Raw genomic sequence first — 27,177 nt, forward strand, 5'->3', positions numbered from 1 at the left:
ACATTTCTGTACTTCATTGAATCTGAGAGACAACACATTGCTAATGAAACTATGACAAGCCAATGCCTGTGAACCTTACCTTTTACCTTGAAACGCCATCTAGGGGCCTGCACCTCCTTACTCTTTAGCCATCCTTCAAGGCCTTTGCTGGAAGCCACGTATCCTTCCTCTGAACTTACACCACCTCGTCTCAAGTGTGTCTATCATTTCCTACCTGCTATTATAGGGGCTTGTGAACGTATCTTAACTCCTCTGTTCTAACTGCCTTAGGGGCAAAAACCCTGTTTTATTTCTGTTTGTGTCCCCCCACCCCAGTAGCTGTTTCCCCCCAGGTGGGGGTCAAGTTCAAATCACACAAACTGCACAGCATGTACAATACCTTCACTTTATTCCAGTCTCCCCAGCTGTCTCCCCACCCTTGCACAAAGGCAGAGAAGCAAACAGAAGTCTTTAACGTTACATTTCAATGAGTCTGAGAAGAAACCAGATTCTGTAAGCAGAGCACCAGAAAGTAAAGAATGCTGAATCACTATATGTGCTATGACTGTCAGAAACTGGCCTGAAGGGTTCTATGGGCGTGAGCCGCAGGGAAGTAGCCCTTTCTGCATCATCTCGTGCTGTTTCTGCCCAAACTCCAAGCAGATAAAGGGGGTACTCTTCTCTCTGACCTTTTCCACGGCTTACTGTCAACCTGCCCAATGTCCCATGTTAGGAGAGGTGCTAAACAGCTTCAAACGGCATGCCACTCGGGCAGACCACCACCTTGCCATTAAAAGGACACAGGGCTCTGTGGGTAAAGAGAAAGGCGCCCATGAAAGAATGCTGTATGAAAAAATACTGCAGGCAGGCACACCAGCTGCACCTGAGAGAGAACTTGGGAGCATGCAAGGAGATGAGCAACTGGTCGCTCTTCTCCCCAGGGATTTGGGGGGTTTACAGTTATTCAAGCTTTTTAAAAGTTTTTGCTCCAAACTCTGTGTCTATTTAAAATGTACACTTGAAGCCTCACCATGTGTTTAGAACTTCTGCTTTTCTCTAGGGTATCTGTCATCTGTGGCTCCTTGAACAGTCTGCATGGAAATAAGTCTAGGACCCCCTCCTCGATCAGCAGATGGCTTGTTTCTTCCCTAGGCTTCTTTGATTGTTTACAAGGTCACTGGAATAAGGAACCCAGGAGGAAGCGGGTGGGGGAGAGGGAGAGAATACAAAACAGAAAACCAGGAAGCTGCCCTATTTTAAGAAATCTAAATCCAGTCCTACGAAGAAGAAACGTCTGCTGCTTTCGCCACCCTCGGAGTCACAGAAGGGTGGGTGTGCCCTCGCAGAACCAGCCGGAGGAGACCTAAGCTCAGAAGAAACTCACTGCGAGGAGAGAGTTATCGGCTGGGGAGTGCGTGGAAGGGCCCGGGCTCCAGGCCGCCTCACTCCACCTTCCGCAGGTGGCGAAAGCTCCGCACCGTCCTGTCCACGGCGTCATCCATGCTGACCAGCGGCCGGTAGCCCATGACCTTTTTGGCTTTCTCACAGCTGTAGTAATGGAACGTGCCAGCCAGCGCGACCCGCATGGGCGTGAAAGTGGGCTGAAGCTGGGCTATGGGACTGATTACCGTCACCAGGAGGGACAGCAGGAGGGCCAGGTAGTAGGCCACCCAGTAGGGGATGTGGTACTTGGGGGCCTCGTAATTGAGGCCTGTCAGGATGCGGGACAGGAAAGTCCAGAAAGGGATGGGCTCATCGTTGGTGATGTGAAAAGCCTGCAGGGGGGAAGGAGAAGTTAGGAACTGCTCCCCAGCAGGATGGGGCGGCAGGCCATGCTTGGAGCTTGGAGCTCAGCCAGGACCAATATTTTGAGAAACCAGTGGCCACTCCCTGCCTGCCCGCCCCAGTTCCTTTGCAAGGCAGCTCGAAAGTGAGGCGGTTATTAAGCCTACACAGGCCGCAGGCTGCAGGCAGCTTTCAGGCGATGACAGGATTTCAAGGGAAGCTTAGATTGCACTTGGGAAGGTACGTTTGTTAATTTAATAATTGTGTTAATCACGGTAAATGCAGTAAATCATCTTATCTTCAGATGCAACAAACGGGTCATATGACATTTCTGAAACGTGCTGTCTTTGGTATAAACTAAAAGCCATACCCACCATACCCCCGCCACACTGAGAGTTACAGGAGGGGGAAAATGGCAGAGGCCCAGGAGAAAAAAATGAGCCCAAATACGGGGGATTCCAAAGGTCGGAGTGAGAAACAAAGAAGACGGGGGCCCTAGGAGTGGGAGTGAAAGGAGCCCGCGTGTGCTCTCTCATCTCTGCGTGAGAGCTGACCTCACCCCACCAGAGGGGCTCAACCGTGGCCCAGTGGGATCCTAGAGCGGCTTTGCCAGGATGCAGGGTCACAGAAGCCACTTGCCAGTGGGTCCAATCACTGGGAGGAGAATTGTGAAGGCAGGCGGACACACAGGGGCAGGAAATGGTGGGCCAGCTGCTGCCGAGCAGGTAGAAGTAGGAAGAAGCAGGTGCCTTACCTTCCCACCCAAGGCTGTGTCTCTGGAGAGGTGCTCTGCAGCCAGGATGTGTCCGTGGACCACGTTTTCCACGAAGGTGAAGTCCACCAAGTTCTCCCCGTTCCTGCATGTGCACAAGGAATGGGTTCCCTGCGCCGGGGGAGAACCTGGTAGAGCCCCTGCACGTGGACCCAGGGCCAGGACCCGCCTTGGCAATGCCAGCCCCTGGCACACCTGGGCATCCGTAACAGTTGAAGATGGGCAGGAGGCCAGGGCTCCTAGGCCCTCAGGGCCAGTGGGATATTTAAGGGCCCACCAATGAATCTGCAAGTCCCATGCCCTGCCTGAGAGGGTTCATGGGGCAGAAGAGTGTCCTGCCACAATCCATGTCTCCCTGGAACTTGGGACTATGACCTTATCTGGAGATAAGGTCTTTGAATATGTAATTAGTTTAGATAATGTCACACTAGTGTAGGGTGGGCCTTAAACCCAATGACTGGTGTCCTTATAAGAGGAGGGACGTTTGGGTACAGACACACAGAGAAAAGAACGTCACATGAAGATGTAGGCAGAGACTGAAGTGACGGGTCTACAAGCCAAGGGACGCCAAGGGTTGCTGGCAGCCACCTGAGACTGGGAGACAGGCCTGGAACAGACTCTCCCTCAGAGCCTCCAGTGGGGCCAACCCTGCCCACACCTGGATTTTGGAGTCCTGGCCTCCATCACTGGGAGTGAATCCATTTCTGTCGTTCTAAGCCTCATTTGTTGTGGCAGCCCCAGGAAATGAGCAGCGGGCAGCAGAGAAGGCCACGTAAGGCAAGAGCCGACTGTGTCCAGGGCGGGGGGTGCGGGGAGGAGAGCAGCAACTTACCCGATCATGAACTTCATCTTGCCTTTCCTGGCCGCCTCGATGAGAATGGGGACCAACTGGGGGTCCCTTGGGCCAAAAATGCCATGAGGGCGGATGGCTGTGGTTATGAAATTCTGGCCAGGATCGTTGGCACCCAGTACCGCCTGCGGGAGAGCAGAGGGACCATGTGGGCTGCAGACATGCTCCCCAGGGAACAGGACCTTGCACAGGGGCATGGATGCCGCCCACTGTCCCGGGCTACAGACTCACGTCAGTGACACTTATAATTCGGGACTACTTCTGTATCCCTTTCCCCACTCCAACACCCAAATCTGAAAACACAGGAGACAGCTGGGTCGAAACCAGTAGAATCTAACAGAAAGGCCTGGGTTGGGGTTTAAACACTAAAATGCATGAATGCAGCAGTTTGTGGAAAATATCTGAGAGATCCAGTTAATGAGTTAGCTGGGGGCCTTCAGTAAGGCTGCTGCCACCAAACCGGCTCCTGACTTAAGTTCCATGTGCCAACTGTATGTTTCCACCAGTCCTGGGCTGTTGTGGTCAGAACTGAGTACCACCTCCTAGGAAGGGACTCTGATGAAGCCAACTGGGCTGGAAGAAGGGGCTGAGAAGGGAGAAGGTCTGGGAGAAACAGGGCAGCAACTCAGTAGCTAAACAGATGGACCAACATGTCGGGTGAATCCTCAGAGCCATGTTCTGTGTGGCTTAATGTACAAGCTAGAACTTAAGGGCTTCAAGTACAGAGAAACAAGTTTTGTCTCAAAGGGAACAAAACTTCCCAAAGGATCAGATAGGTTGTTGTTAAAAATGGGGACCACGATGGTACTACTGCCAAGGCTGTGTGCTGCTGAAACGAGATGGCCCACCTCACCTAGGATTTCTACTCCGTGGTGGCAAAATCCTCATTCACGTTTCGGTCCAGTGAGCTTAAGCCACTTGTTGACTGTGTTCACAATGATCCGAGTTACCCAAAGGTGGAGCTGCCTCTCCCCTCCCCCCACCAGGCCCTGGTCCCCACAGGGGCAGAGGAAATGACTAAATAAGCCTTCAAATGCCCTCTAGCCGAGGCTCATCTCTGTTACTAAAGAGGAGAAAGCTCTGGGAGTCCTAGATAACACCACACTCCATCTATTATCTGTCAGCACGTTTGAAAGCCGGCAGCAGCTTGACATCTGCCGCCAACTGGAGGCTCCAGCACAGTTACTGCCAGAGGCGTTTACAGGCTGAGCTCATTTCCAGCAGAGCACCCAAGAGTCAGTGCAAGTGACACGACGATGGTCTGAACCACAGCTGCCACTTGCAGCACCTGAGCCCAGGGGGTGGGAGACCCAGGAGCGCTGGCGGAGGGTGCACGGGGCCCAGTGGAAGCTTTAGCGCTCCTCGGGTCAAGTCTGAGCAGGTGGGAGCTACGTGAGGCTCTCTGTGCTCCAAGGAGCAGGCGGGCAGACCCAGGACTGGAGCTTGCAAAAGCTAGGCCTCCATGCGCTGCACCGGGAAGCCCTTGGGTCTCCCGGCAGATGAGGTCTTTGGGGACTTTCTGGGTTGGAGTAATAGCAAACAGATGGGAGGCGGCTGACACTCAGGCCACGCAGGGGGACTCTGGCCAATCTGGCGTTAAGCTCTGGTTCCATACATACCGGCTGCGAAAGAAAACCTCAGTAGGCGTGGCCCGCTGCCAACAGCTGGGAGAGGCAAACTCACAGCTGCCTGGCTAAGGTGAGCTGCCTGTGGCCGATGAGCATCTATGGCCTACAGTATCGGGTGTCCTCAGGGTAATATTCTCCTGGACGTTAGTCCCGGAGCTGGCTACTGTCACAGTCTCTGCTACTTGGCCCAGACTGCTGCTACAACCAGGTGCTCCCTGGTGAAGCTGGCTTGCCAAGTGGAAAAGTACTTTTCCTTAAAATAAAGCAAGAGCCTTCCATTGTTTAATTTCAAAAAAAAAAAAAAAGGACAGAGGGTGCAAGAGTGCCACTAGGAAGGTGTGTTCAAATCAAAACACACTTGAGTGTTTAGCCTGAGTTCTGCCTCCCACTTTGGGTCATCATAAATTATCTGATTGCTGGAGCAGTTCAGTAAACTCGCATGGTATACATGTTGAGTGCAGGCTCTAGAGCTGCGCGACCTCAGGGAGCTTCCGAATCTCTCTGCACCAACTGTCCTCCTCTGTAACCTGGTGACGGTAACAGTACCTGCCTTATGGGGTCATTGCGAAGTTTAAATGAGGCAGCTCCTCGTAAAATACAGAGTAGCGTCTGGCCACATTAAGCTATTATGTTATTATTTTTTCTGTTATTATCCTTGAAATTGAATTCCATCCACAGATTTTACTGCCCAATTTGCATATTAGGCATCAGAATACTAACTTCCTATGTTCATAAACATTCTTCTTAAGAATCTAAATTCTGTAGACGTTCATGGACCTCGTTTGTCACTCACTCAACCAGTTCTCAGGTACGTACTCTCTCCTGTAAGATCTTCGTCTCCGTGTAGTAGTCAATGGGTTTCCTGGCATAAGGGAGGTCTTCGGTTCCATTTTTGATGTCGACACCCTCAAAGATGACACTGGCACTGCTGGTTAAAATGAGTTTCTGGCAGAGGAGAACAGAAGATTTAAAAAAAATGAGTCAGGAACGATCGCTGTTTAAACATCACGATGGTCAGGTAGGAAAGAGAATCAAATGGGACGTGCTCACAACCCTCGCCCCATACAGATTCTTTGCTATGATGCCTTCCCTTTTCAGGCCTTCTTAAAATAATGCAAAGATCACCATCTTTTGCAGGTATGGGGATTTGAGACACATTATGGTATCACACTCTAAGACAGTGAATTTCACATATTCCCCCCTCTCATCACAACCAAGGGATAGAACAGACTTCCATTATTCATGGTATCTCACTATGGGAGTGATTCTCCATGGGGGAAGGATAGCCCACAAACTTCGAGGGAGATGCCTGTCTGCAAAAGACCCTGGTGATTCTGATCCCAACCTTGGCACGTCAGCACACACGAATGGGCACGTGCACATGTCCACTGGCGAAATGCTATTTGAAAGGAAGCTGCTTTCTTACGAGGGTTCGTAGCTTCCAGCTACCTGGTTAAGGGCAGCCCATCCTAAACTGAACACCATTAGCTCGAATCACATCTTTATCACTTTTATTCAACAAGGTCCTGGAAGTTCTAGCCAGCATGGTAGGATAAGGGAAACAACAAAGTATAATGATTTGAAAAGAAGAAACAAAACTATTGCCACTTACAGGTGTTGCAAATGTCTACATACAAAGCACTACGAATATACAGAAAATATTAGAGTTCAGCAAAGTTGCTGAGTACAAAATCGATATACAAAAATTAACTGTGCCCCTACACAGTAGCAGTTGAAAATGTCATGTGAAAGATATTTCAACCACCAAAAGCAAGGTACATGGAATAAATTTAACAAAAGATGTACAAAACCTTTATGAAGTAAAGTATAAAGCTCTATTGAAAGACATTAAAGAGATAAATAGACATATTATGTACGTATTTATGGATACGGAGACTCAATATTTGAAAGATATCAATTCTCTCCCAAATTACCTTTAGGTTTGAGGCAATTACAGTAACATTTCCAACAGGTTTTATCAAGGAACTCGACAAGCTGGTTCTAAAATGTATACGAGCAAAGGGCTAAGAATACACAAATTCTTTTTTTTTTAAATTTTATAAAATATTTTCAATTTTTAAACATCTTTATTGGAGTATAATTGTTTTACAATGGTGTGTTAGTTTCTGCTTTATAACAAAGTGAATCAGTTATACATATACATATGTTTCCACATCGCTTCCCTCTTGCGTCTCCCTCCCTCCCACCCTCCCTATCCCACCCCTCCAGGTGGTCACAAAGCACCGAGCTGATCTCCCTGTGCTATGTGACTGCTTCCCACTAGCTAGCTGTTTTAAATTTGGTAGTATATATAAATCCATGCCGCTCTCTCACTTTGTCCCAGCTAACCCTTCCTCCTCCCCATGTCCTCAAGTCCATTCTCTACGTCTGCGTCTTTATTCCTGTCCCACCCCTAGGTTCTTCACAACCATTTTTTTAAAAAAATCCATATATATGTGTTAGCATACGGTATTTGTTTTTCTCCTTCTGACTTAGTTCACTCTGTATGACAGACTCTAGGTCCACCCACCTCACTACAAATAACTCAATTTCGTTTCTTTTTATGGCTGAGTACTATTCCATTGTATATATGTGCCACATCTTCTTTATCCATTCATCTGTCAATGGACACTTAGGTTGCTTCCACGTCCTGGCTATTGTAAACAGAGCTGCTATGAACATTGTGGTACATGACTCTTTTTTTTTTTCATTTCATTTATTTATTTTTGGCTGTATTGGGTCTTCGTTGCTGTGTGCGGGCTTTCTCTAGTTGCGGTGAGCAGGGGCTACTCTTCACTGTGGTGCGCAGGCTTCTCTGTGGTGGCTTCTCTTGTTGTGGAGCACAGGCTCTAGGCGCGGTTTCAGTAGTTGCAGCATGCAGGCTCAGTAGTTGTGGCACACGGGCTTAGGTGCTCCATGGCATGTGGGATCTTCCCAGAACCAGGGCTCGAACCCATGTCCCCTGCATTGGCAGGCGGATTCTCAACCACTGTGCCACCAGGGAAGCCCCATGACTCTTTTTGAATTATGGTTTTCTCAGGGTTTATGCCCAGGAGTGGGATTGCTGGGTCGTATGGGAGCTCTATTTTTAGTGTTTTAAGGAACCTCCATACTGTTCTCCATAGTGGCTGTAACAATTTACATTCCCTCCAACAGTGCAAGAGTGTTCCCTTTTCTCCACACCCTCTCTAGCATTTATTGTTTGTAGATTTTTTGATGATGGCCATTCTGACTGGTGTGAGGTGATTCCTCATTGTAGTTTTGATTTGCATTTCTCTAATGATTAGTGATGTTGAGCATCCTTTCCTGTGTTTGTTGGCAATCTGTGTATCTTCTTTGGAGAAATGTCTGTTTAGGTCTTCTGCCCATTTTGGGGTTGAGTTGGTTTATTTTTGATATTGAGCTGCATGAGCTGCTTCTATATTTGAGAGATTAATCCTTTGTCAGTTGCTTCGCTTGCAAATATTTTCTCCCATTCTGAGGGTAGACAAGCAAATTCTGAAGAACATGGTTGGGGGAGTGACTTGTCCTACACTAGATACTGAGGTTCATCCTAAGGCAGGGCACAGGGGCCAAGAGAGTTTGAGAGCCGGGAACAGGCCCGCACAGATGTGCTGCATAGGGCGCTGAACAGCGGGGAAAGGATGGATCGTATAACACATGCTGCTGAGCACCAAAACATCCTCTGTCTACTTCAGAACATATACGGACATAAATTCCTGGTGGATTAAGGATTTAAATGTGGGAAGTAACACTTTAAATCTCTGAAAAGAAAAGCACAGTAACCAATCTTTTGATTGCTCTATTGAGAGACATTCCCTAAATACTACATTAAAAAAAACACTTCCTGCACTGTTACCCACTGAGCAATCCTGCCACTTCAGTGAATATACCAGAGCTATGTATATCAAGATGGAGAAATCTCAAAAACATAACGTTGGGGAAAAAAAGCAAGTTGGGGGCTTCCCTGGTGGCGCAGTGGTTGAGAGTCTGCCTGCCGATGCAGGGGACACGGGTTCGTGCCCCGGTCCGGGAAGATCCCACATACCGCGGAGCGGCTGGGCCCGTGAGCCATGGCCTCTGAGCCTGCGCGTCCGGAGCCTGTGCTCCGCAACGGGAGAGGCCACAACAGTGAGAGGCCTGCGTACTGCAAAAAAAAAAAAAAAGCAAGTTGCAGGAAGATATATTCAACATGATATTATTTTTACAAAGTTTTAGATTTTCTTTCTTTTCTTTTCTTTTGGCCACGCTGCACAGAATGCGGGATCTTAGTTCCCAACCAGGGATTGAACCCACACCCCCTGCAGTGGATACACAGAGTCTTAACCACTGGACTGCCAGGGAAGTCCCCTACAAACTTTTTTTTTTTTTAACGTTTTTATTGGAGTATAATTGCTTTACAATGGTGTGTTAGTTTCAGCTTTATAACAAAGTGAATCAGTTATACACATACATATGTTCCCATATCTCCTCCCTCTTGCATCTCCCTCCCTCCCACCATCCCTATCCCACCCCTCTCAGTGGTCACAAAGCACCGAGCTGAGCTCCCTGTGCTATGCGGCTGCTTCCCACTAGCTATCTATTCCACGTTTGGTAGTGTATATATGTGTATATATATATATATGTATATATGTCCATGTCACTCTCTCGCTTCGTCCCAGTTTACCCTTACCCCTCCCCGTGTCAAAACCTGGAAACAGCCCTGGTGTTCTGACACCTGCTACAGCACAGACGAACCCTGAAGATGTTACACTAAGTAAAGTAAGTCAGACACGAACGGCCACATGTTGTTTGATGCCACTTCTATGAGGCCCCTAGAGTCAAATTCACAGTGACAGGAAGCAGAATGGTGGGCGCCAGGGGCGAGGGGAGGAGAGGGTTAGTGTTTAATTGGTACAGGTTTCAGCTTAGGATGATGCAAAAGTTCTGGAGACGGATGATGGCGGTGCTTGTACAGCAATGTGAATGTGCTTAATGCCAGTGAACTGTACACTTAAAAATGCTTAAAATGGTAAATTTTATGTTTTATATATATTTACATTATATATATATATATTTAAGCCACAATAAAAAAATACAAGCAATTTCTAAATTGTGTAGCTCTTTAACCAAGACTAATAAAGCTTAGGGTCCTCAGATGGTCTGTTCAGATGCTCAGCAGGTCCTAGGGCTGAATTTCTAGGCTCTTCACACTTTAGGAAGCAAGCCTGGCTAAGCACAGGAAGAGAACAAGAGCCCTGGTCCCCACACACTTGGAAAGGGCCATCACACGCTCCCGACAGCACTCATTCCAGCTTTCCCCTTACCTGAACCCCAGCCTCTTTGCAAGTTTCAATGACATTCTTGGTGCCAACGTAATTCACTCTGTAAAAGAGTTCCTTGTTGTTACTGGATGGTGGGGGCGATGCGCAGTGGAAGACTGTGCTTACACCTTTCAGAGCTGGGTACAGATCCTGGAGAAGCAAACAAAGACAAAAAAAAATCCCTCCTGCTTTAGACAAGTAAACATCCTCCTCACATTACCACTCTCCAATCTGGGGCATGTAGGTGTCTTGCCCTTTAATAATTCTACAATCAACACAGAAATACATTCTCACTGTAAAAGAGTCAAACAACACATAAGTACACGGCACAGAAACCATATTGTCCCTTTAACCACCCCCCTCCCCATTACCTGGGCCCAAATAAAAACTGGTTTGGGGCATGAGAAGCCTGTGGGATCCAGAGAAAGGCAGCATCTTTGCCTTTGCGCCTCATGGGTGGTGGGTGGGTGGGGTACAATTCAGGGCACCTGCAGTTAAAGCTCCTGGGGAAGATGAGCCCATAGATACACATTATGAATCATATGAAAAGACAGTGTAAATACCCAATACACAGCAGCATTCCTTTCCGTGAAACTAGACATAAAACAGTAACCCAAGACAAAAACATGTGCGTTTAATTTATTGCTACAGGGAAGCAGAGCTCCTGAGATCGACGGCTGATTGCAGATCTGGGGCAGGAAACAGACAAGATGAGCCAGGAACACCTTGTCGCACCAGAAAATAATTCCTGTTAAAAGGACTCGAGAGCCAACTTGAAGACGCTCCCACTGGCCAAAAAGGAAGGGACAATTTGATCCCCAGTATGAGTAAGAATTCCTTTTGCAAAGTGGCAAATAAAGGGAAAGAGTCAAGCATTTAATCTGCACAAGGTACAAAGATTTGAGCTAAGAAATAAAGAGAGAATAATAGCATGTCACCATTTTGTGAAACCTTAACTGAGTAATAAGATCTAGGAATGATCAATAGATACTAACATCACCAAAAGAAAGACAACCATGAATTATGTGCCTAGATCCACCGATTATTAGCATTTTGCCACAATTTTCTCTATGTAGACATGATGTTTTTCCTTGAAACCATTTGAGAGTAAGCTGTAGACATCATGCCACTTAGCCTCTCAAGTCTTCACCAGGCACCTCCTAAGAACAAAGACATCCCCTAAATAACCACAAAACATTCATCGCATGCAAGAAATGTAACAGATAGGATACTCCTACGCAATCATTAGTCTCTATCCAAGCTTCCCCAACTGTCCCAATAATGCCCCCTCAATTTGGATTAGTCTTTTAGATTTAATACTTTTGGCAAGAACATCACACCAGTGACATTATGACCTTCTCAGGGCATCACCCAGTCTGTCCCATTGTTGGTGATGTTGATCCAATCATTTGCTTAGCGGGACGGCTGCCCGATTCTGGCCATCAAAAAGGTACCTTTCCCTCTGTGTAATCCACTACTATTATATTTGGTGAGGCTCAAAATGTCCCAGATTTGGCCAGTGGAGGCTCTTCAAATTGGTTCCTGTGTCTTTTTGACATATTCTCATTAGTTTTTGAGTACGTCCTTAATTTTGTCCTAGGAAAATATTCCAGGCTCACCTTGTGCTACCTACCCTGCCCCAGAGTCCTGCATAGGCTATTTTCCCAAGAAGCCCGGGTTCCTATTATGGGCGGTGGTGTGTAGAAAGCAAAATCTGAGCACCGGGTGTGCTTATGGCTGTTGGGGTGTCAATCCATGATGCCTCAACGGAAAAAAACCAAACCAGAATCAGATGCAGTCTTTACTCCACTAGAAATATAATACAAAGCACAGATATGACTTCAAATTTTGTAGTAGCCACATTAAAAAAGGAAAAAGTGGGAATTCCCTGGCGGCCCAGTGGTTGGGACTCTGCGCTTCCGCTGCAGGGCGGCGGGGAGGCCTGGGTTCAATCCCTGTTCGGGGAACTAGGATCCCGCGAGCTGTGTGGCACGGCCAAACAAATTAAATAAATAGAAGTAAAAAAATAAAAAAACATAAAAAAGTAAAAAGAAACAGGTGAAAATAATTTTAAATTATAAATTAAGAGAGACTTAAACATTTCATTCCTGTCCTGCCTCTTCAGTTGACTGCAATATTCCTCAACCTTTTTGGTTCCTTATTTGGAAAGACAACTATACAAAAACATTGCGAGACATTCAGAGATATCTCAACACTGGTTAGAAATTAAGCAATTGTCAATATGTTTTAGGTGTGGTCATGGAGTTGTGTTTTTTCAAAGGATTCTTATCTTTTAGTAACAAATACTGAAATATTTACAAAAAAAAAAAGACAAGATGTCTAGGTTTGGCTTTAAAATAATCTGAGGGTGGGGAGGGGATACAGATGAAACAGGCCTGGCTGTGAGTGTATATGGAATAGAGAGAATCTATAAAATATTACAAAGACAGAAGGAGAAAGAACACATGGAGGAGAGACTAAGAGACATGTAGAATATAACGAAAGACTTTACTGTATGTCCAGTAAGGCTGCCAGAAAGAATGCGGGTAGAGTCAATATTTGAAGAATTTTCTCAAAATGAGGCCCACTAGGTGCTGAGTGGGGTTCAAAAAGAAAACTAAAATTCAGACCATAAAGGACAAAAAAGAAAATCCTAAAAGGCATGAGGAAAACTCAGCTGACCTACAGAGGAACGATGCTCAGATTGAGCGATGGGGGGAAAATTGTGAAACGAGAATTCCACCTGCAGCCAAACTAGCATTCATGAGTGACGGGAAAACAGAGACATTTTCGGGCATAAAAGGACTCAGCGAGTTTACTGTGTACAGATATTCGCTGGGGGGAATGCTACAGGAAATGCTTCAGCAGGAAGAGGAAGGAACCTGGGAGAGAGAAATGGGATAGGAGAGGTGCTGATGAGTGGAGACTTCAGTCGATCCCTCCCTCGTCCTTCACCGTCTTCAGGGTGAAGAAAATCTGGAAGCGAAATACTGGCAACGATAGCATGGGAGTTGTGGGGGAGTGGTTTGGAGGGGAGCTGAAGTTTGCTAAAGAGCCTGTCTCCTTTGAGGGGACATGTCAGTGATCAAATGAGACCATATCCCTGCCATCAAGGAGGGTCCATTCTCTGGGTGGGGGGCACAGATACCTAAGTTTACACAGAGTATATCAGCTAGTGCCAAGTGTTACACAGAAACAAAGTGGAGTAAGGGAGATCCAGAGGGGCTGAATGCTTAGCATAAGGCGCTCAAAGACTTACAGGAATTTCCCGAACAAGCTCTGCGGTTCACAAAGAGCATTCCTGACAGAAGGAGCAGCGAGTGCGAAGGTCCTGAGGCAAGAACTCAGTTGGTGAGTTTGAGAAGCAGTAAGGAGGCCAGTGTACCTGGACAGGAGCAATGAGGGGGAGTGTGGGAGCGGGTGAGGTCGGATCACGCAGGTTCTTGTGGGTGATTATTCAGGTCTGTATGTTTGCTATAAATAGGACTGGACACCCCTGGAGGCTTCTGAACAGAGGAGCCCTGAAGTCTGATTTATGCATTAAAAGGGTGGTGGCTTGGACCAGGGTGGTAATGGAAGGGGTGAGGAGCTGATGGATTGGAGATCTACTTTGAGAGTGGAGTCAACAAGATTTGGTGATGGATGGGATCGAGGGTACGGAAGAGAAAGGAATCAAGGATAAATCTAAAGTTTCTGGCCAAAGCAATCCGAAAGACAGAGTGGGCATTTATCAAGATGGTGAGGACTTTAGTAGCAGCAGGTTGGCTGTGCTGGGGGAGGGGGCCGGCTTGTAGCAGGGAGCCAGGAGCTGAATTTAGATACAGCACAAAGAGAGATAGCCAGCAGGCAGCTGGACAGACACGAGGCTGGAGATCTCAAGCTTGGAGCTTATTAGCTTCTAGACTATTTAATCTGTGAGCCGGAGTGGATTCACCAGGACGCTAAGTGTGCTTGGAGAAAAGAGATCTAAGGAATAAGCCCTGGATCCTGCCAAGTTTAGACATTACAGAGATAAGGAGACTGAGGAGGGGCAATTGGTGAGGCAGGAGGAGAAGCGAGCGGGTGGTGAGTGAAGAAACTATCAGGTGCCGCGGAAGGGTCCAGGCAGATGAGAAGCACGGTGTGGCCACCAGATCTGGTCGCTTCCAGGTCCCTGGTGGCTGTATCAGTGGCTGTTAGGTGAAGACCTAGCTGGAGTGCTGCTATGAGACAATGGAGGGAAGCAGTCAGAGGTGCTGAGAACAAATTGCCACAAGGGGAAAGTGGGGCAGTAGCTAAAGCCGCATCAGGGCGTTCTGTTTCCTTAAGATGGTGACGCTGTGCTGATGGCTGCGATCTGGTAGGACAACTTGCTGATCAAGGAGAGAGGGTGGAGAATCCCTAGAGGAATCACCAAGCAGGGAAGAAGACACGGGCTCTAGCTGGTGCCTGGACCATTTCCAGGGCTAAGCACGTGAAGAGTGTAGGTCTGTGGATATGGTGCCGGAAGGTACATGGGTCGCTTGAAGAGCACGACCGTGAAGAAAGAGGCAACAAGCTTGTGTTTTCTTCTCCAGCCCCGTTTGGCTGCACAGAGACACCCCACGGAGGTAGAACTGGATTTAACCAGGGCTGGGGTTTAACCCAGGAAGTACAACATGATGGGGAGGTTTATGTGTCCATTTTTCCAGCAGACACTAGTCCAGGGGCTGCTCTGAAGATATTCTGTAGCTGTGGTTAACATCTACAATCAGTTGACTTGAAATCAAAGGAGACTGTCCTTGATAATCTGGGTGGGCTTCATTCAATCAGTCGAAAGGCCTAAGAGTAAAAGCTGTGGTTTCAGGAAGAAGAAAACCTGCCTCAGGACTGCCTGAGCTTGCAGCCTGCCGGCCTGTCCTGCAAATTTCAGACTTGCCAGCCCCCACGATCCATGTCTCCCTGGTTATTTCTCTGGACAACTCTGACTGATACATACAATGAGGGCTGAGAATCATGCAGGAGAAAGTCAGCCATAGACTTGACAGCAGGGAGGCTCTGAATGGGGTGCGGGATAGTGGGAAACGGCCAGATGCCTGGGTGGGTCACAGACCTGGTAGAGTGGAGGTCTTAGAGGCTGTGAACTGGAAAGATAGGAGCTGGGGCTCACAGTGCAACACCTGTAAGTGAGATCACGGAGAGGACACACTTACTGGGGACAACCGAGGTCCGGGTCTAGGGAATGACAATGGGAGTGGAGGCCAAGGCGAGGGTACTGGCAGGATCATAGGTGTGAATACTGAACTTGCCAACAATTACGATGAGGTTGACCTTGGCCAGGAGCTAAAACCACTGAGAAATGAGATGGAGTCACCTGGGAAAGGGAGAGGGTGGCTGTGGATCATGGCCACAAGGAAGGGTACGAGGGTATGTACAGCCTGCTGGTATTACCTTCAAAGCTGGAGGGAGCTCGAGTCAGGGTGAGAGAAGCAGTGATGATGAACAAGGAAGACTTCTACCCCAACTCCAGGCCCACAGGTGGGGAGGGTTGGGTAAGGAAGACAGCCTGGAATTTGACAGGGCTGCAGGGGAAGCCATAGCCTTAAAATCCAAAACAAACAAATAAACAAACTATAGCCAATGATGCCAAAGCCGAGAAGAAGAGCCCAGTGACAGGCTGAAGGAAGCCACTGTGATACATACAACATGCGAAGGACTGTCTCAAATAGAAAGGAATTACACATCCCTAGGAAGAACAAGGTAAAGCCAAAGACTAATGAGCGAAGGTCAGCGACACGCATTTCACAGAGGAGGGTCAGGAAAAGGCGTGGCGCCTAGCCACCCGTGCAGGGGGCACATGTGACACTAAGCGTCACTGAGGTAGCACTTCACACTCTCCAGAAGGGCAATACCAAAACGTCTAAGAATACCAAGTGCTGGCAAGGACATGAGCAATGGGGATCCTACCACACGGCTGCTGTGAACTTAAGTGACAAAGCAGCCTTGTTGAGCAATTTGGCAACATCTTAAAATTCAAAATATTAACACCCTTATAACTCGGCTAAATCTTGAAAACATTAAGGGAAAGAAGTCAGTCACAAAACGACAAATATTATGATTCCACTTATGTGAAGTGTCCAGAATAGAGATGGGAGATGTATGGTTGCCAAGGGCTGGCGGCGGTGGGGAGGACAGGAAACGGGGAATGACTGCTAGCAGGCCTGGGGTTTCCTTTTTGGGTGGTGACAATGTTCTGGAATTACATAGCGGTGAGGGACGCATCACTTTGTGAACAGACTAACAACCACTGAATTGTACACTTTAGAAATGTGAAATTTATGGAATGTGAATTATATCTCAATTAAAAAAAAAAACTCCAGCAATTGCACTTTTGGATATACACTCTGGGGCTACAGTCGGCACACTATGGCCTGCGGACAACTTTTTGTAAATAAAGTTTTATTGCTACTCAGCTACACCCACTCATTTATGTATTGGCTACACTTGCCTTCGAACTACCAGGGCAGAGTGGAGTAGTAGTGACAGAGATGACAGTTACTCATTCTCACTAGTAACAATGTGGGTGTGTGTTAAATTCTTTCCTATAACTTTACAATTTTTCAAAAAAACTTTTGTTTTAGAAACAACAACTTGGCTGGCCTCTGAGCAGCGTAAGTCTGGTAGTCTCCCTTCAGGGGCCTGGGGCAATCGGCAAGGCTGGGTGGTCTGTTACCTGTTGGCTGCAGAGGTCGCCCAGGAAGAACTGCACGCGGGGATCGTCGAACCCTTGCCGAATGTCAAATACGTTGACAGCGTAGCCTCTTGCCAGCAGCTGCTCCACCATGTGCTGCCCCAGGAACCCAGAGCCTCCGATCACTGTGCATTTCATGGCCTGCAGAAAGGGAGGGATGGCAGTGGGGTACGGGTGTGCTGAGAACTATTAAGAGCCTGGACTCACAGACCATGAGCCACTACGATGGCAGGTCCATCTCTTAGTTTGAAACTGTTCTTGAGCCAAGTTGGAAGCTTCATATAATTCTGGTGTCCTATCACCAATGCCAACCTTCTCTCCTGGGATCAGGAGAGGCAGGATAGCAAATGATACTGAGGCAGACTTTGGTGAGACTGGATGACCTGAGGGGAGTTCCCTGGCGGTCCAGTGCTTATGACTCGGTGCTTTCACTGCCGTGGCCCAGGTTCAATCCCTGGTCGGGGATCTAAGATCTCACAAGCTGCACAGTGTGGCAAAAAAAAAAAAAAAAAGTGACACCTTCTTGTTCCCAATAGCTGATCCATGGGCACTTCTAAGGCAAAAAGCAAACCAACCAACCGACCAACCACACACATGAATGGAAAACCAGAACAAATCAAAACGTGCCACCCACTCAACTGACAGTGTGCACTTAAAATATCAGAAAGGAGAAAGCAGAGTCTTCTTACTTCTTACAGAGTCTTCTTACTTCTACTTACAGGGCAAAGTCAGCCCCCTTTGTTCCCCAACCACTATAGGGCTGGCTGTGTGGCTTAGGACTCGTCACCTAACCCCTTCTCGCCTTAGCACATCCATGTAAGACTGTGCTTTTGTCTGATGGGATCTCCTGGTGGGGTTGCAGGGAGGATGGGTGAGCTGTTCATCAGCCAGGCCCAGGGCTTTGCTTCCCCTTCTCTGAGCTCTGAGGAAGTTGTTGAAAAATTAGGGGAGAGCTATGGTGTTTACATTTCAGTTTCTGCAACACATGCACTCTTGGCTAAAGTCCAACTCTGGTAATTGGGGATAAAGGAAGGACAGTGCACCACATGCAGGCACTTGAATATTCTGACTCCAGGGAGTCGATGCAAAACTGTAGCTGGTGTACGCTGATGAAGCTGGCTACAAGGGGCCCAGATGGAGGCCCTGGTATATCCCTCCTCCCTGGGGTCTTTGTAAAACCATATCTGGGCTTCCTTAAGATGACAAACCCCCATTCTTCCCTGAGCTCATGTACAGTAAATCAAAGTTGGGGATGAAGTAGAGATCGTAAAGAAATTCTGCTCCTGATTAAAAAACCAACCAACCAACCTGCTATGTATGCCTTAAATGCCTATATAACTGAGACATGCAGGAGACTGCAGGGGTGCCAGAGCCTCTTCTACGGCTCTACCCCTCTCAACCTGTCATCCCATCTGGAGTGGTATTGTTAGTGGAGTCCACCAGGCCCTCTGTAGATGGCTCCGTAGCTTTAGCATCATTTGTTCAGGCATTTGTAATCTCCTGACAGAGTCAGCCTCACTGTGCCACCCCCCGCACCAGATTATCTTTTAAGCCCATTCTCGTCTATGCTTCAGTTACTGCCATATACATGTAATCACAGCACACTACATTATTTGTACCTTTACTAAAATTTCTAACACACCCCCAGGGCATAGGCAAATGAAATTACACAAATCCCACTCGATCCCCCTTTCGGCAATCCCTTATCCTCCCGTTCCCCCCCAAGTCAGCTGCACAGGCAAATGCATTTTTTTAGAATAACTCTGAGCATCCTTGCTTCCCAAGCTATTTTTTCTTGGTTTAGTAAAAATCTGCCTGAGCCCAAAGAGGGTCTGAACTAGACATGTCTAAGGGCATCCCAAAGGATTTCAGAGTCTCTTGTTTATATTATCTGCAATCTCTAGTTACAGTTGTTTCAAAAGGCTGATATGGTCTAATTAAAAACAAATCAAATAACCTTGCTACTATGTCTAGTGCAATCTCGTTTCACGATTTTAAATGTGAGCAATCCGTACTCCTCTCTTTGACAGTGACGTGGATTTTTTTATGATATTGAAATGTTGCACCAATATTGCCTGGGAAGCGTGGGTCAGCAGCTGTGCCACAGAGAGTTTTGTAATGATGAGAACAGAGCTGGCATTTACCCCAGAGAAGTCAGATGTGGGATGGAACCATGGTATTCGGTTACAGGAGATCATGTGAAATAACCACTTAACTTTTCATGGCCATGAAAGATGGCACGGGGCAAGTGGGCCCAGCAGACAGAAGGAATATGCACTAACAAGTAAGAATGAGACTCCACACTGGAAACAGGTAGCGAGACTCAAGAATGGGGTACTGCCGGGAGTTATAAAATTGACATCTTGGAGACAGTTTTAAGAATAGGAAAAGGAAAGAGGGGCTTCCCTGGTGGCGCAGTGGTTGAGAGTCCGCCTGCCGATGCGGGGGACGTGGGTTCGTGCCCCGGTCCGGGAAGATCCCACATGCCGCGGAGCGGCTGGGCCCGTGAGCCATGGCCGCTGAGCCTGAGCGTCCAGAGCCTGTGCTCCGCAATGGGAGAGGCCACAACAGTGAGAGGCCCGCGTACCGCAAAAAAAAAAAGAATAGGAAAGAAAGCCATCTAGACATACTATTTCATTGCAATATGATCTTGAGAAAAGAGAATGCTCCAGGTCACTGGGTTTATTCCATCCTTTTCTGTTTTCCCTTGTCTTTAGCCGTGGGCCATTTTCTCAGAGAAGTCTTACACAGAATGTATATATAAGTTAGGGTGAAAGTGTTCTTTCTATTGTAGTACTTTGTGTAACTTTTACTCCCTATAAAGTCAATCAATGAGAACGAACAACCATCCGAATCCGGATTGTTTCTGGTTGCTGAGTAAAGTCCTGGTTCACACAAATAATGAGCTACAGACGGCAAGGAGCTCTGGTGGTTTGTCTGAGCGCTAGAATCTCAGATTAACGCTCAACTACAGAGGCAGAGAGAAGACCTTACTCTGAGCTGTACACTAAAACCAGGGTGATCTGCTGACCTCTGGCAACCTCCTGGGAATCCCTAATTTACTAACATTTGATATAAACACATTTTTTACCTTGGTGTGATTTCATTTCTGAAGTGTTCGTTCAGCAAAAGTGAATCCAACCCACTCTTTGCAGATCTTTGTGGAAAAATCTCCAAGAGGCCTGACAATTCCTTCAAGTCCCTTCTGACACTTGCGACGCTAGACTTTAGGAGGCCTTGCTACCGCCCTTGTTGGCCCTGGAAAGGCTTCTGCCATTCTACCCAGAAGCACAGTCTAACCTGCTGGAGGCCACGTGAAGGCAAACCGAGGCACCCAGCTGACAGCCAGCAGTTACTGCCATGTGTGTGAGGCTGCCTGGAACATACACCTCAGGGTCCCCATGATAGCGGCTGTGACAGCAAGCCCAGGGGAGACCCACCAAGGAACCCCTGCCCCCTGCTGGGCCGAGCCCAACCTGTAGAATCGTGAACAAAGAAATGGGTGTTGTTTTAAACCGCTACATTCTGACAGAGTTTGTTACACAGCAGTAAGTAACTGGTGCCTTAAATAAAGATATATATCTTCTATAAAGAAACAATACTCAACATTGATTGATTTAATAAATGAACCAAATACGATTTTTAACCCATAGCTATGTATCAATGTCTTGTTGGTATGTATGTGTTCGACTTTCCCCTTACCTGGTTTTGGTTAACCCTTTTCGTACTCACTTTTGGAATGTCTTCTGTCAAATGTGTCCATGTGCCCTGGTCTCGCACTGGCTCACCAGCTGCTTGTTCCATTTCAGCTACAAATTTGGCCCTGTCTGCAGTCAACTTTTCGGTCCTTAAAGACATATTTAGAGACAGACATGTTATATAAACTGAACCATCTTTTAGTTATTAGTGTTCTGTGTGGATGCCCCCCTGCACACGCACACATGGAGTTTTCACAAAGAGCTCAACCACAGCTTCAGCTGCTGGATGAAGCACTCAGCGAACATTCCTGTGATGCAGGCTGCCCTCAGAGAAGGGCCTGACTGGGCCCATAACTCACTGTATATTTGGCTCCAGGCAGAACAGGAAGCCAGTTAAATAATCTCATCCATCAGTTACAATGAAAAGAATATGTCTAACATCACAGCTTTTCCCACAGCACTTCAATTATTGTCTATTTCTCTCGAGTCGATCAGTAGACTAGTAGACTGTGGCAGCGCAGTGGGAAAACGCACAGACCCGGGGAGGCCAGGTTGCAGTCCTCGCACTGTCAGAAAGCGTATCAATCTGCTCATCCCCATGGTGCCAGGGCATGGGATGCTGTGAGGAGGAAGAGTAAGAAGAGACAGAGCTCTCCTTGTTGGTGGAATTAAAGCCACCCTGCCCACATATAGAACTCAGAGTGTCTGGGGCCACCGGAAACCCTCGGGAAGTGGCCAGAGTGTGGTGGGGACCCAGCAGTTCATAACCAGGAGACAGTAGCAAAGCATATCAGGTGATAAAGTCCCACAACAAGACCAAACCACTGAACCGCAAACAAAGAGAAGCCGTTCACTTTGGGGTTACAGTGCATTAGGTCTTGATCTGCTTTCTTGGCAGTGGTCAATCTACCTAAGTCACAGATCCCCTAACACCGGCGGGTGGCAAAATCCATGACAAAGAAAGTCTAACTGCTTGCAAAAGGCTAGATTCAGAGAATGCTCTTCAGTGAGGAGGTGGCAGGCAGGCAGCCCGATCACACACACACACACACACACACACACTCTGCCACGTGTCCCTGTAGGAGCTGATTTTGTGGCCTGGAAATGGATGTTAGGGTCCTCAATGTCTGATGGAGCCATTTTGGGGACACATTTCTGCGACCACAATGGAAGTTATTAGGAAATATATTTCAAAACTTCATTTTTCACAGAACTTTTTAGAAAGCACACCAACGAATAAGTGAAGTTCACCTGTAGCTCTAGGCCTATCCCGTCTGCCTTGTACACCATAATCCTCTTTGTGTCGGCAGATGGCCCTGTCATCTGTTCTCCCTAAACAGATGTGGCTGGCGAACATTTTATCCATTTGGTTCAATGTGCATCTGCCAGGGAACAAGGATCTGGGCACTTGCACCAAGGCCTAGCAAACAGTGTGCCTAGAGGTCCTGTCTGTCTTGCTCACCACTACATCTTGGCCCTCACACGTCCACTGGACTCATGAATACATGGTGTGTGTACGCACCCATGCTTTCTGCTTTCAACCGCGTACACACAGACACCCCCATCTAAGATGCAGGAGCTTCACTGGGGGCAAATGGGTTTGTTATTTTTCTGGTGGTGTTACACTCACCAATACCCACTGCTGGTTTCTTACTCAATCTCTCCTGATACTCAGGGAAGCATGAGGAAATGAGAGGGCAGACAGCATTTGGAGTGCTGTGGTCACAAGCCCAGGGACACCTGGAACCCCCAGAAGCTGGCAGAGGCAGGAAGGATCCTCCCCCAGGGCTTGCGGAGGGAGCCTGGATCCATAACATAACTTTCAAGTAATGCATATACAATTCTCAGCAAACCAGCCTCTTTAAAAACAAAAACAAAATCAAATCTAATTTGTCTCAAATTATATACAAATTATTTTAAAGTTTGTAAATACTTTAAGCCAGGTAAGAATTTTGCTGATATTTTAGTGGTCTGTAGAGGCTGGGTACCCAGGTCTAGCCTAGGGAATGAATCAGATCCCACTGGCAGCCCCCCTCCCCTGCAACCTAAATCCCCCATGTGATATATGTTCACGTCCAAATGAACACCAAGAAGAGTTGTGATTTAACAGACATTTCTCTAAAAAAGATATACTTTACAGATGACCAATGAGCACATGCAAGTATGCTCAACCTCCCTAATCGTCAGGGAAATGCAAATCAAAACCACAGTGGGCAATCACCTCATACCTGTTAGGATGGCTATTATCAAAAAAACCCAGAAAACAGAAAATAACAAGTGTTGACAAGGATGTAAAGAAACTGGAACCCTTGTTCACTGTTGGTGGGAACGTAAAATGGTGCAGCTGCTGTGGGAAACAGTATGGTGGTTCCTAAAAATATTAAACATAGAATGACCGTAGAATCAAGCAATTCCACATCTGGGTACATACTCCAAAAAACTGAAAGCAGGGATTTGAACAGATATTTGTACACGCATGTTCATGGCAGCACTATGAACCGCAGCCAAAAGGTGGAAGCAAGTCAAGTGTCCGTTGATGGATAAACAGATAAAATGGAATATTATTCAGCCTTAAAAACGAAGGAAATTCTGGCAACTATGGAATGGGAGAAAATATCTGCAAAACTTGTATCTAATAAAGAGTTAATCTCCAGACTGTATTAGGAACTTCAAATCAATAGCTAAAAAAGAAAAGAAAAAAAAATCCAACCCAAACTAATAACCTGATTAGAAAATGAGCTTAGGACTTGAATAGACATCTCTCCAGAGAAGACATACAGATGGCCAACAGGTACATGAAAAAATGCTCAATGTCATTAATCATCAGGGAAATGTAAAACAAAACTTCAATGAGATACCACTTCACCCCTGTCAGGATGGCTGTTATCAAAAAGTCAAAAGATAAGTGTTGGCAAGGATGTGGAGAAACTGGAACCTTTGTATACCGTTGGCGGGAATGGAAAAACGATACAGCTACTGTAGAAAACAGTATGGAGGTTCCTTAAAAATTCAAATAGAACCACCAAACCACCATATGATCCAGCAATTCCAATTCTGGGTATATATTCAAAAGAGTTGAAGCCAGAATCTTGAAGAGATATGGGTACTCCTAAGCTCATTGCAGCACTATTCACAACAGCCAACATGCAAACAACCTAAGTGTTCATTGATGGATGAATAGATAAAAAAAATGTGGTATATACACACAACGGAATACTATTAAGCCTTAAAAAAGGAGATTCCACTATATGAGACATGGATGAACTTTGAGAACATTATGCTAAGTGAAATAAGCCAGTCACAGAAGGACAAATACTGCATGATTCCACTTATATGAGGGACCTAAAGTAATCAAACTCACAGAATCAAAGAGTGGAACGGTGGTTGCCAGGGACTGGGGGAGGGGGAAAGGGGGAGTTACTGATCAACGGGCAGAGAGTTTCAGTTAAGCAAGATGAGTAAGCTCTAGACGTGTGTTGTACCTATTGTACATTCAAACATTTATTAATATGGTGGATCTCATCTTAAGTGTTCTTACAACAATAAAATAAAAATGAAAAGAAGGGACATTCTGACACATGCTACAACATGGATGAACTTAAGCTAAGTGAAATAAGAACCTTGGAGACATTATACTAAGTGAAAGAAGCCAGACACAAAAGGACAAATACTATATGATTCTACTTACATGAGGTCCCTAGAGTAGTCAAATTCATAGACACAGAAAGTAGAAGGGAGGGTGCCAGGGGCTGGGAGAAGTGGGAGAATCGGGAAGTGATGCTTAGTACATATAGAGTTTCAGTTCTACGAGATGAAAAGAGTTCTGGAGACGGATGGTGGTGATGGTTGCACGACAATGTGAACGCACTTAATGCCACTGAACTGTACACTCAAAATGGTTAAAATGGTAAATTTTCAGTTCTGTCTATTGTACCACACATACACTCACACGAACAGCTGTAAGTGAGAAAATAAGACCCCAAAGAGCAACGTTCTAAGGTTCACACATCAGAAGCCTCAAGTCTTTTTCCTTTAAAATGATAGGTGTCTGAATTAAAACCAGTACGTATGCCCTTGTTCCTCTATACACACTGGGACAAGGCCTTAGGCTAAAAAGAATCTAGGAAGAGAACCATCTTCTATCAGGGAAACCCAAGCGCCTGGCTCCACTTCTGGGCAAGGGGGAGGAAGGTCACTGATAGGATTAGATACCGGGAGAAGGGAGTGAGCCCATCACCGTCTTCCTGCTGGGGAGAGTCTCCAGCTAGTGAGTCCTGGGGACAAAAGGACGGGATAGTCTGTCCATTTCGAACCAGATAGAGACAAGTGTTCCTTCCTTTGCGAACGTGGGAGACCAGGCTCTTTGTGAAGCGGAAATCCAGAGCAGCTCAGAGGGGTGTGTTGGGGTAGTTGGGGCCTGGCCTGCTGCTGTCCACAGACTCAGTGCAGGAAGCTAAACTGTGGCCACCACGAGCTCGATACCCTAGTCTGTGGAAGAACGACGCCAACAACATCCAAGGCTTCCCAGCACTTCCCCAAAAGTCTCAATCAGCTCAGTCTTGTCCTTTCATGGATCTGAGGTGTCTCTGTGCTTCTGTCAGTCATTCATCTCTCTGCTGGTCTACTGACTTTTAGGACACAGAAAGGCCCTGATTTTGAATTTGTGGTGGCCACTGACAAAGCCAGCCTGAGAGCTTTAGCTTATGCTGTTCCCTCCACCTGGAATATTCTCCCTGTCCTCTCCATGGTGAGCTGCTCTGCTCAGCTGTCCCCTCTGCGAAACCTCCTCCTCCTCCCCGGGCAAGGTTAGCAGCTTCCTCAGAACAGGTTTCTCTTCTCATTCTAACATAGCACACAGCTTTAGGCTTTCTCCCCGCCACATCTGTCCTGGCCCGCCAGGCTGTGAGCCCCTGGAGGGCCAGCAAGGACCCTGGAATGGAGAGTATGGGTTGAACTGTGCTGCTGCGGCTGGTGTAAGAGGCCTCATCTGTAGAGCAGCGATCCTTCCCACAGACTTCAGAGTTGCTGTAGGGCTGAAAGAAGCCCCAGGGGTAAAAGGGGAGCTATAACTTGTCAAAAAGTTGTGAAAAAGCACCCTGGTGTCAGCTCACTCACTCATACATTCCCTCATTCACAAGGCCATTGCCAAACAGAACCTTGCACAGCACAGACATTCAGGGAGTCCAGCATCTGGGGTGGGAGTCAGGCTTAGCAGAACATTGCAGAAGTGCCTTTGACTTCCGATGAGGGTAAACCCAGGCGGGGAGGAGATCCCTAAGCCAAGTTCTAAGGCCCTGGAGGCGTGAGTCAAACAGGGGGGCTGGCTGTCTGGCTTGTACTCATAGGGAGGCTGCTGCTGAAGGCCTGAAGTGGGAGAGGAGCGAGCAGCAGAGGTGAGAAAGAGAAAAGAAACGGCATTTAAGGGGGAAAATGGATAGAACTTGGAGGCTGGTTAATGGGAAGGGGGCACGAAAAGAGTCAAATATGACTGCAAGGTTTTGGACCTGGTTTATGCTCAAAGAGGAAGAGGGTAAAGGGCAGAAGGTCGGTGAACACTGTCGTTTAATGAATGTCAGTAAACCTCAGGCTTTCTCAGCCTGAGAAACTTATGCTCTGTCCCCTGCCCAGAGGGGAAGCAGGTAAGGGCTGAGAGCACACGTCCCGTTGTAATTCTCCAGGCAGGTCTCACACTTGCAAAACTCCTGTGACTTTGCTTACGAGGTGTCTCCGCCTGCAATGCCCCTCGCTATCCACCTGGAGTGTTTGGGTGCCAAAAAGAATATATTTTGATGACCTGCTCCCTCTCACGCTCATATCTGCTTCACTCCCTTCCAAGTCCGCTCCCAGGCCTCCAGCTCACTTCCCTGGGCTGCTTTAAGCCAGGCGAGAACTACAGTGATCCTGTCTTGGAACCTACTTGAGAGGCAGGGGGTGCTCTTGAAGGGACACGCTCAAAGAAAGAGCCTCAGCTGCATTTGGCCGCTAACTCCCAGACGTCCGAACCTCTGCGACAAGGCTTGGCACGTCCCTTCCCTTCTCCGGGTCTCAGTTGCCCAGTGAGTACAGTGTCTGCTCCAACACGAAAGGTGACGCTCTTCTCTGGCCTCTCTGACCCTAACTCAATCTCAGGCCAGACCAGAGAGTCCCCGAGCCGGATCGCCCCACCCAACCCTTCCAGTCCTGTCGCCGACACAAGGGCGAGGTCGCAACCCTTACCCGTCCGTAGGCGGCCCCCTGGCTGTCCCCAGCGCGTCCGCAGCCTTCATCCTCAGCGCTCCAGCGGCCTGCAGCCACCCTTTTCTCCTCGCCCGCGTGAGCCGAGAATCTGCCGAGGCTCTTCCACCAAGGGAATTGGCTCTGTTCGGTGCTGGCTCAGCCAGTCGCCGCTCGCGGCGTGATCCTGCCCAATGAGGCCAGGCCGCGAGCGCACAGCCCCCGGCCCTGCGCCGGGAG

At 47.5% G+C, this 27,177-nt stretch overlaps 1 protein-coding gene across 1 annotated transcript; it reads right to left on the reverse strand.

The window, feature by feature from the left end:
* Positions 1-371: 371 nt before the first annotated feature.
* Positions 372-27,177, reverse strand: NSDHL (NAD(P) dependent steroid dehydrogenase-like). The gene is made up of 8 exons (XM_030851513.2): positions 26,941-27,177; positions 20,759-20,873; positions 17,009-17,167; positions 10,321-10,467; positions 5,831-5,959; positions 3,369-3,511; positions 2,519-2,621; positions 372-1,754 (listed from the first exon to the last, which is right to left on the reverse strand). Exons 1-8 carry the CDS (start codon positions 26,988-26,990, stop codon positions 1,422-1,424), a joined length of 1,179 nt encoding a protein of 392 aa, XP_030707373.1. The 5' UTR covers positions 26,991-27,177; the 3' UTR covers positions 372-1,421.

This window comes from Globicephala melas, chromosome X (assembly GCF_963455315.2).
Source record: "Globicephala melas chromosome X, mGloMel1.2, whole genome shotgun sequence".
Lineage (NCBI taxonomy): Eukaryota > Metazoa > Chordata > Mammalia > Artiodactyla > Delphinidae > Globicephala > Globicephala melas.

Coding starts and splice junctions, on each gene's coding strand:
- NSDHL (XM_030851513.2), bottom strand. CDS start 26,990: ATGAAGGCTGCGGACGCGCTGGGGACAGCCAGGGGGCCGCCTACGGAC. Junction 10,468..17,008: donor GCGACCTCTGCAGCCAACAG/GTAACAGACCAC, acceptor TTGCTTCTCCAG/GATCTGTACCCAGCTCTGAA. Junction 2,622..3,368: donor AAGATGAAGTTCATGATCGG/GTAAGTTGCTGC, acceptor GTGCACATGCAG/GAACGGGGAGAACTTGGTGG.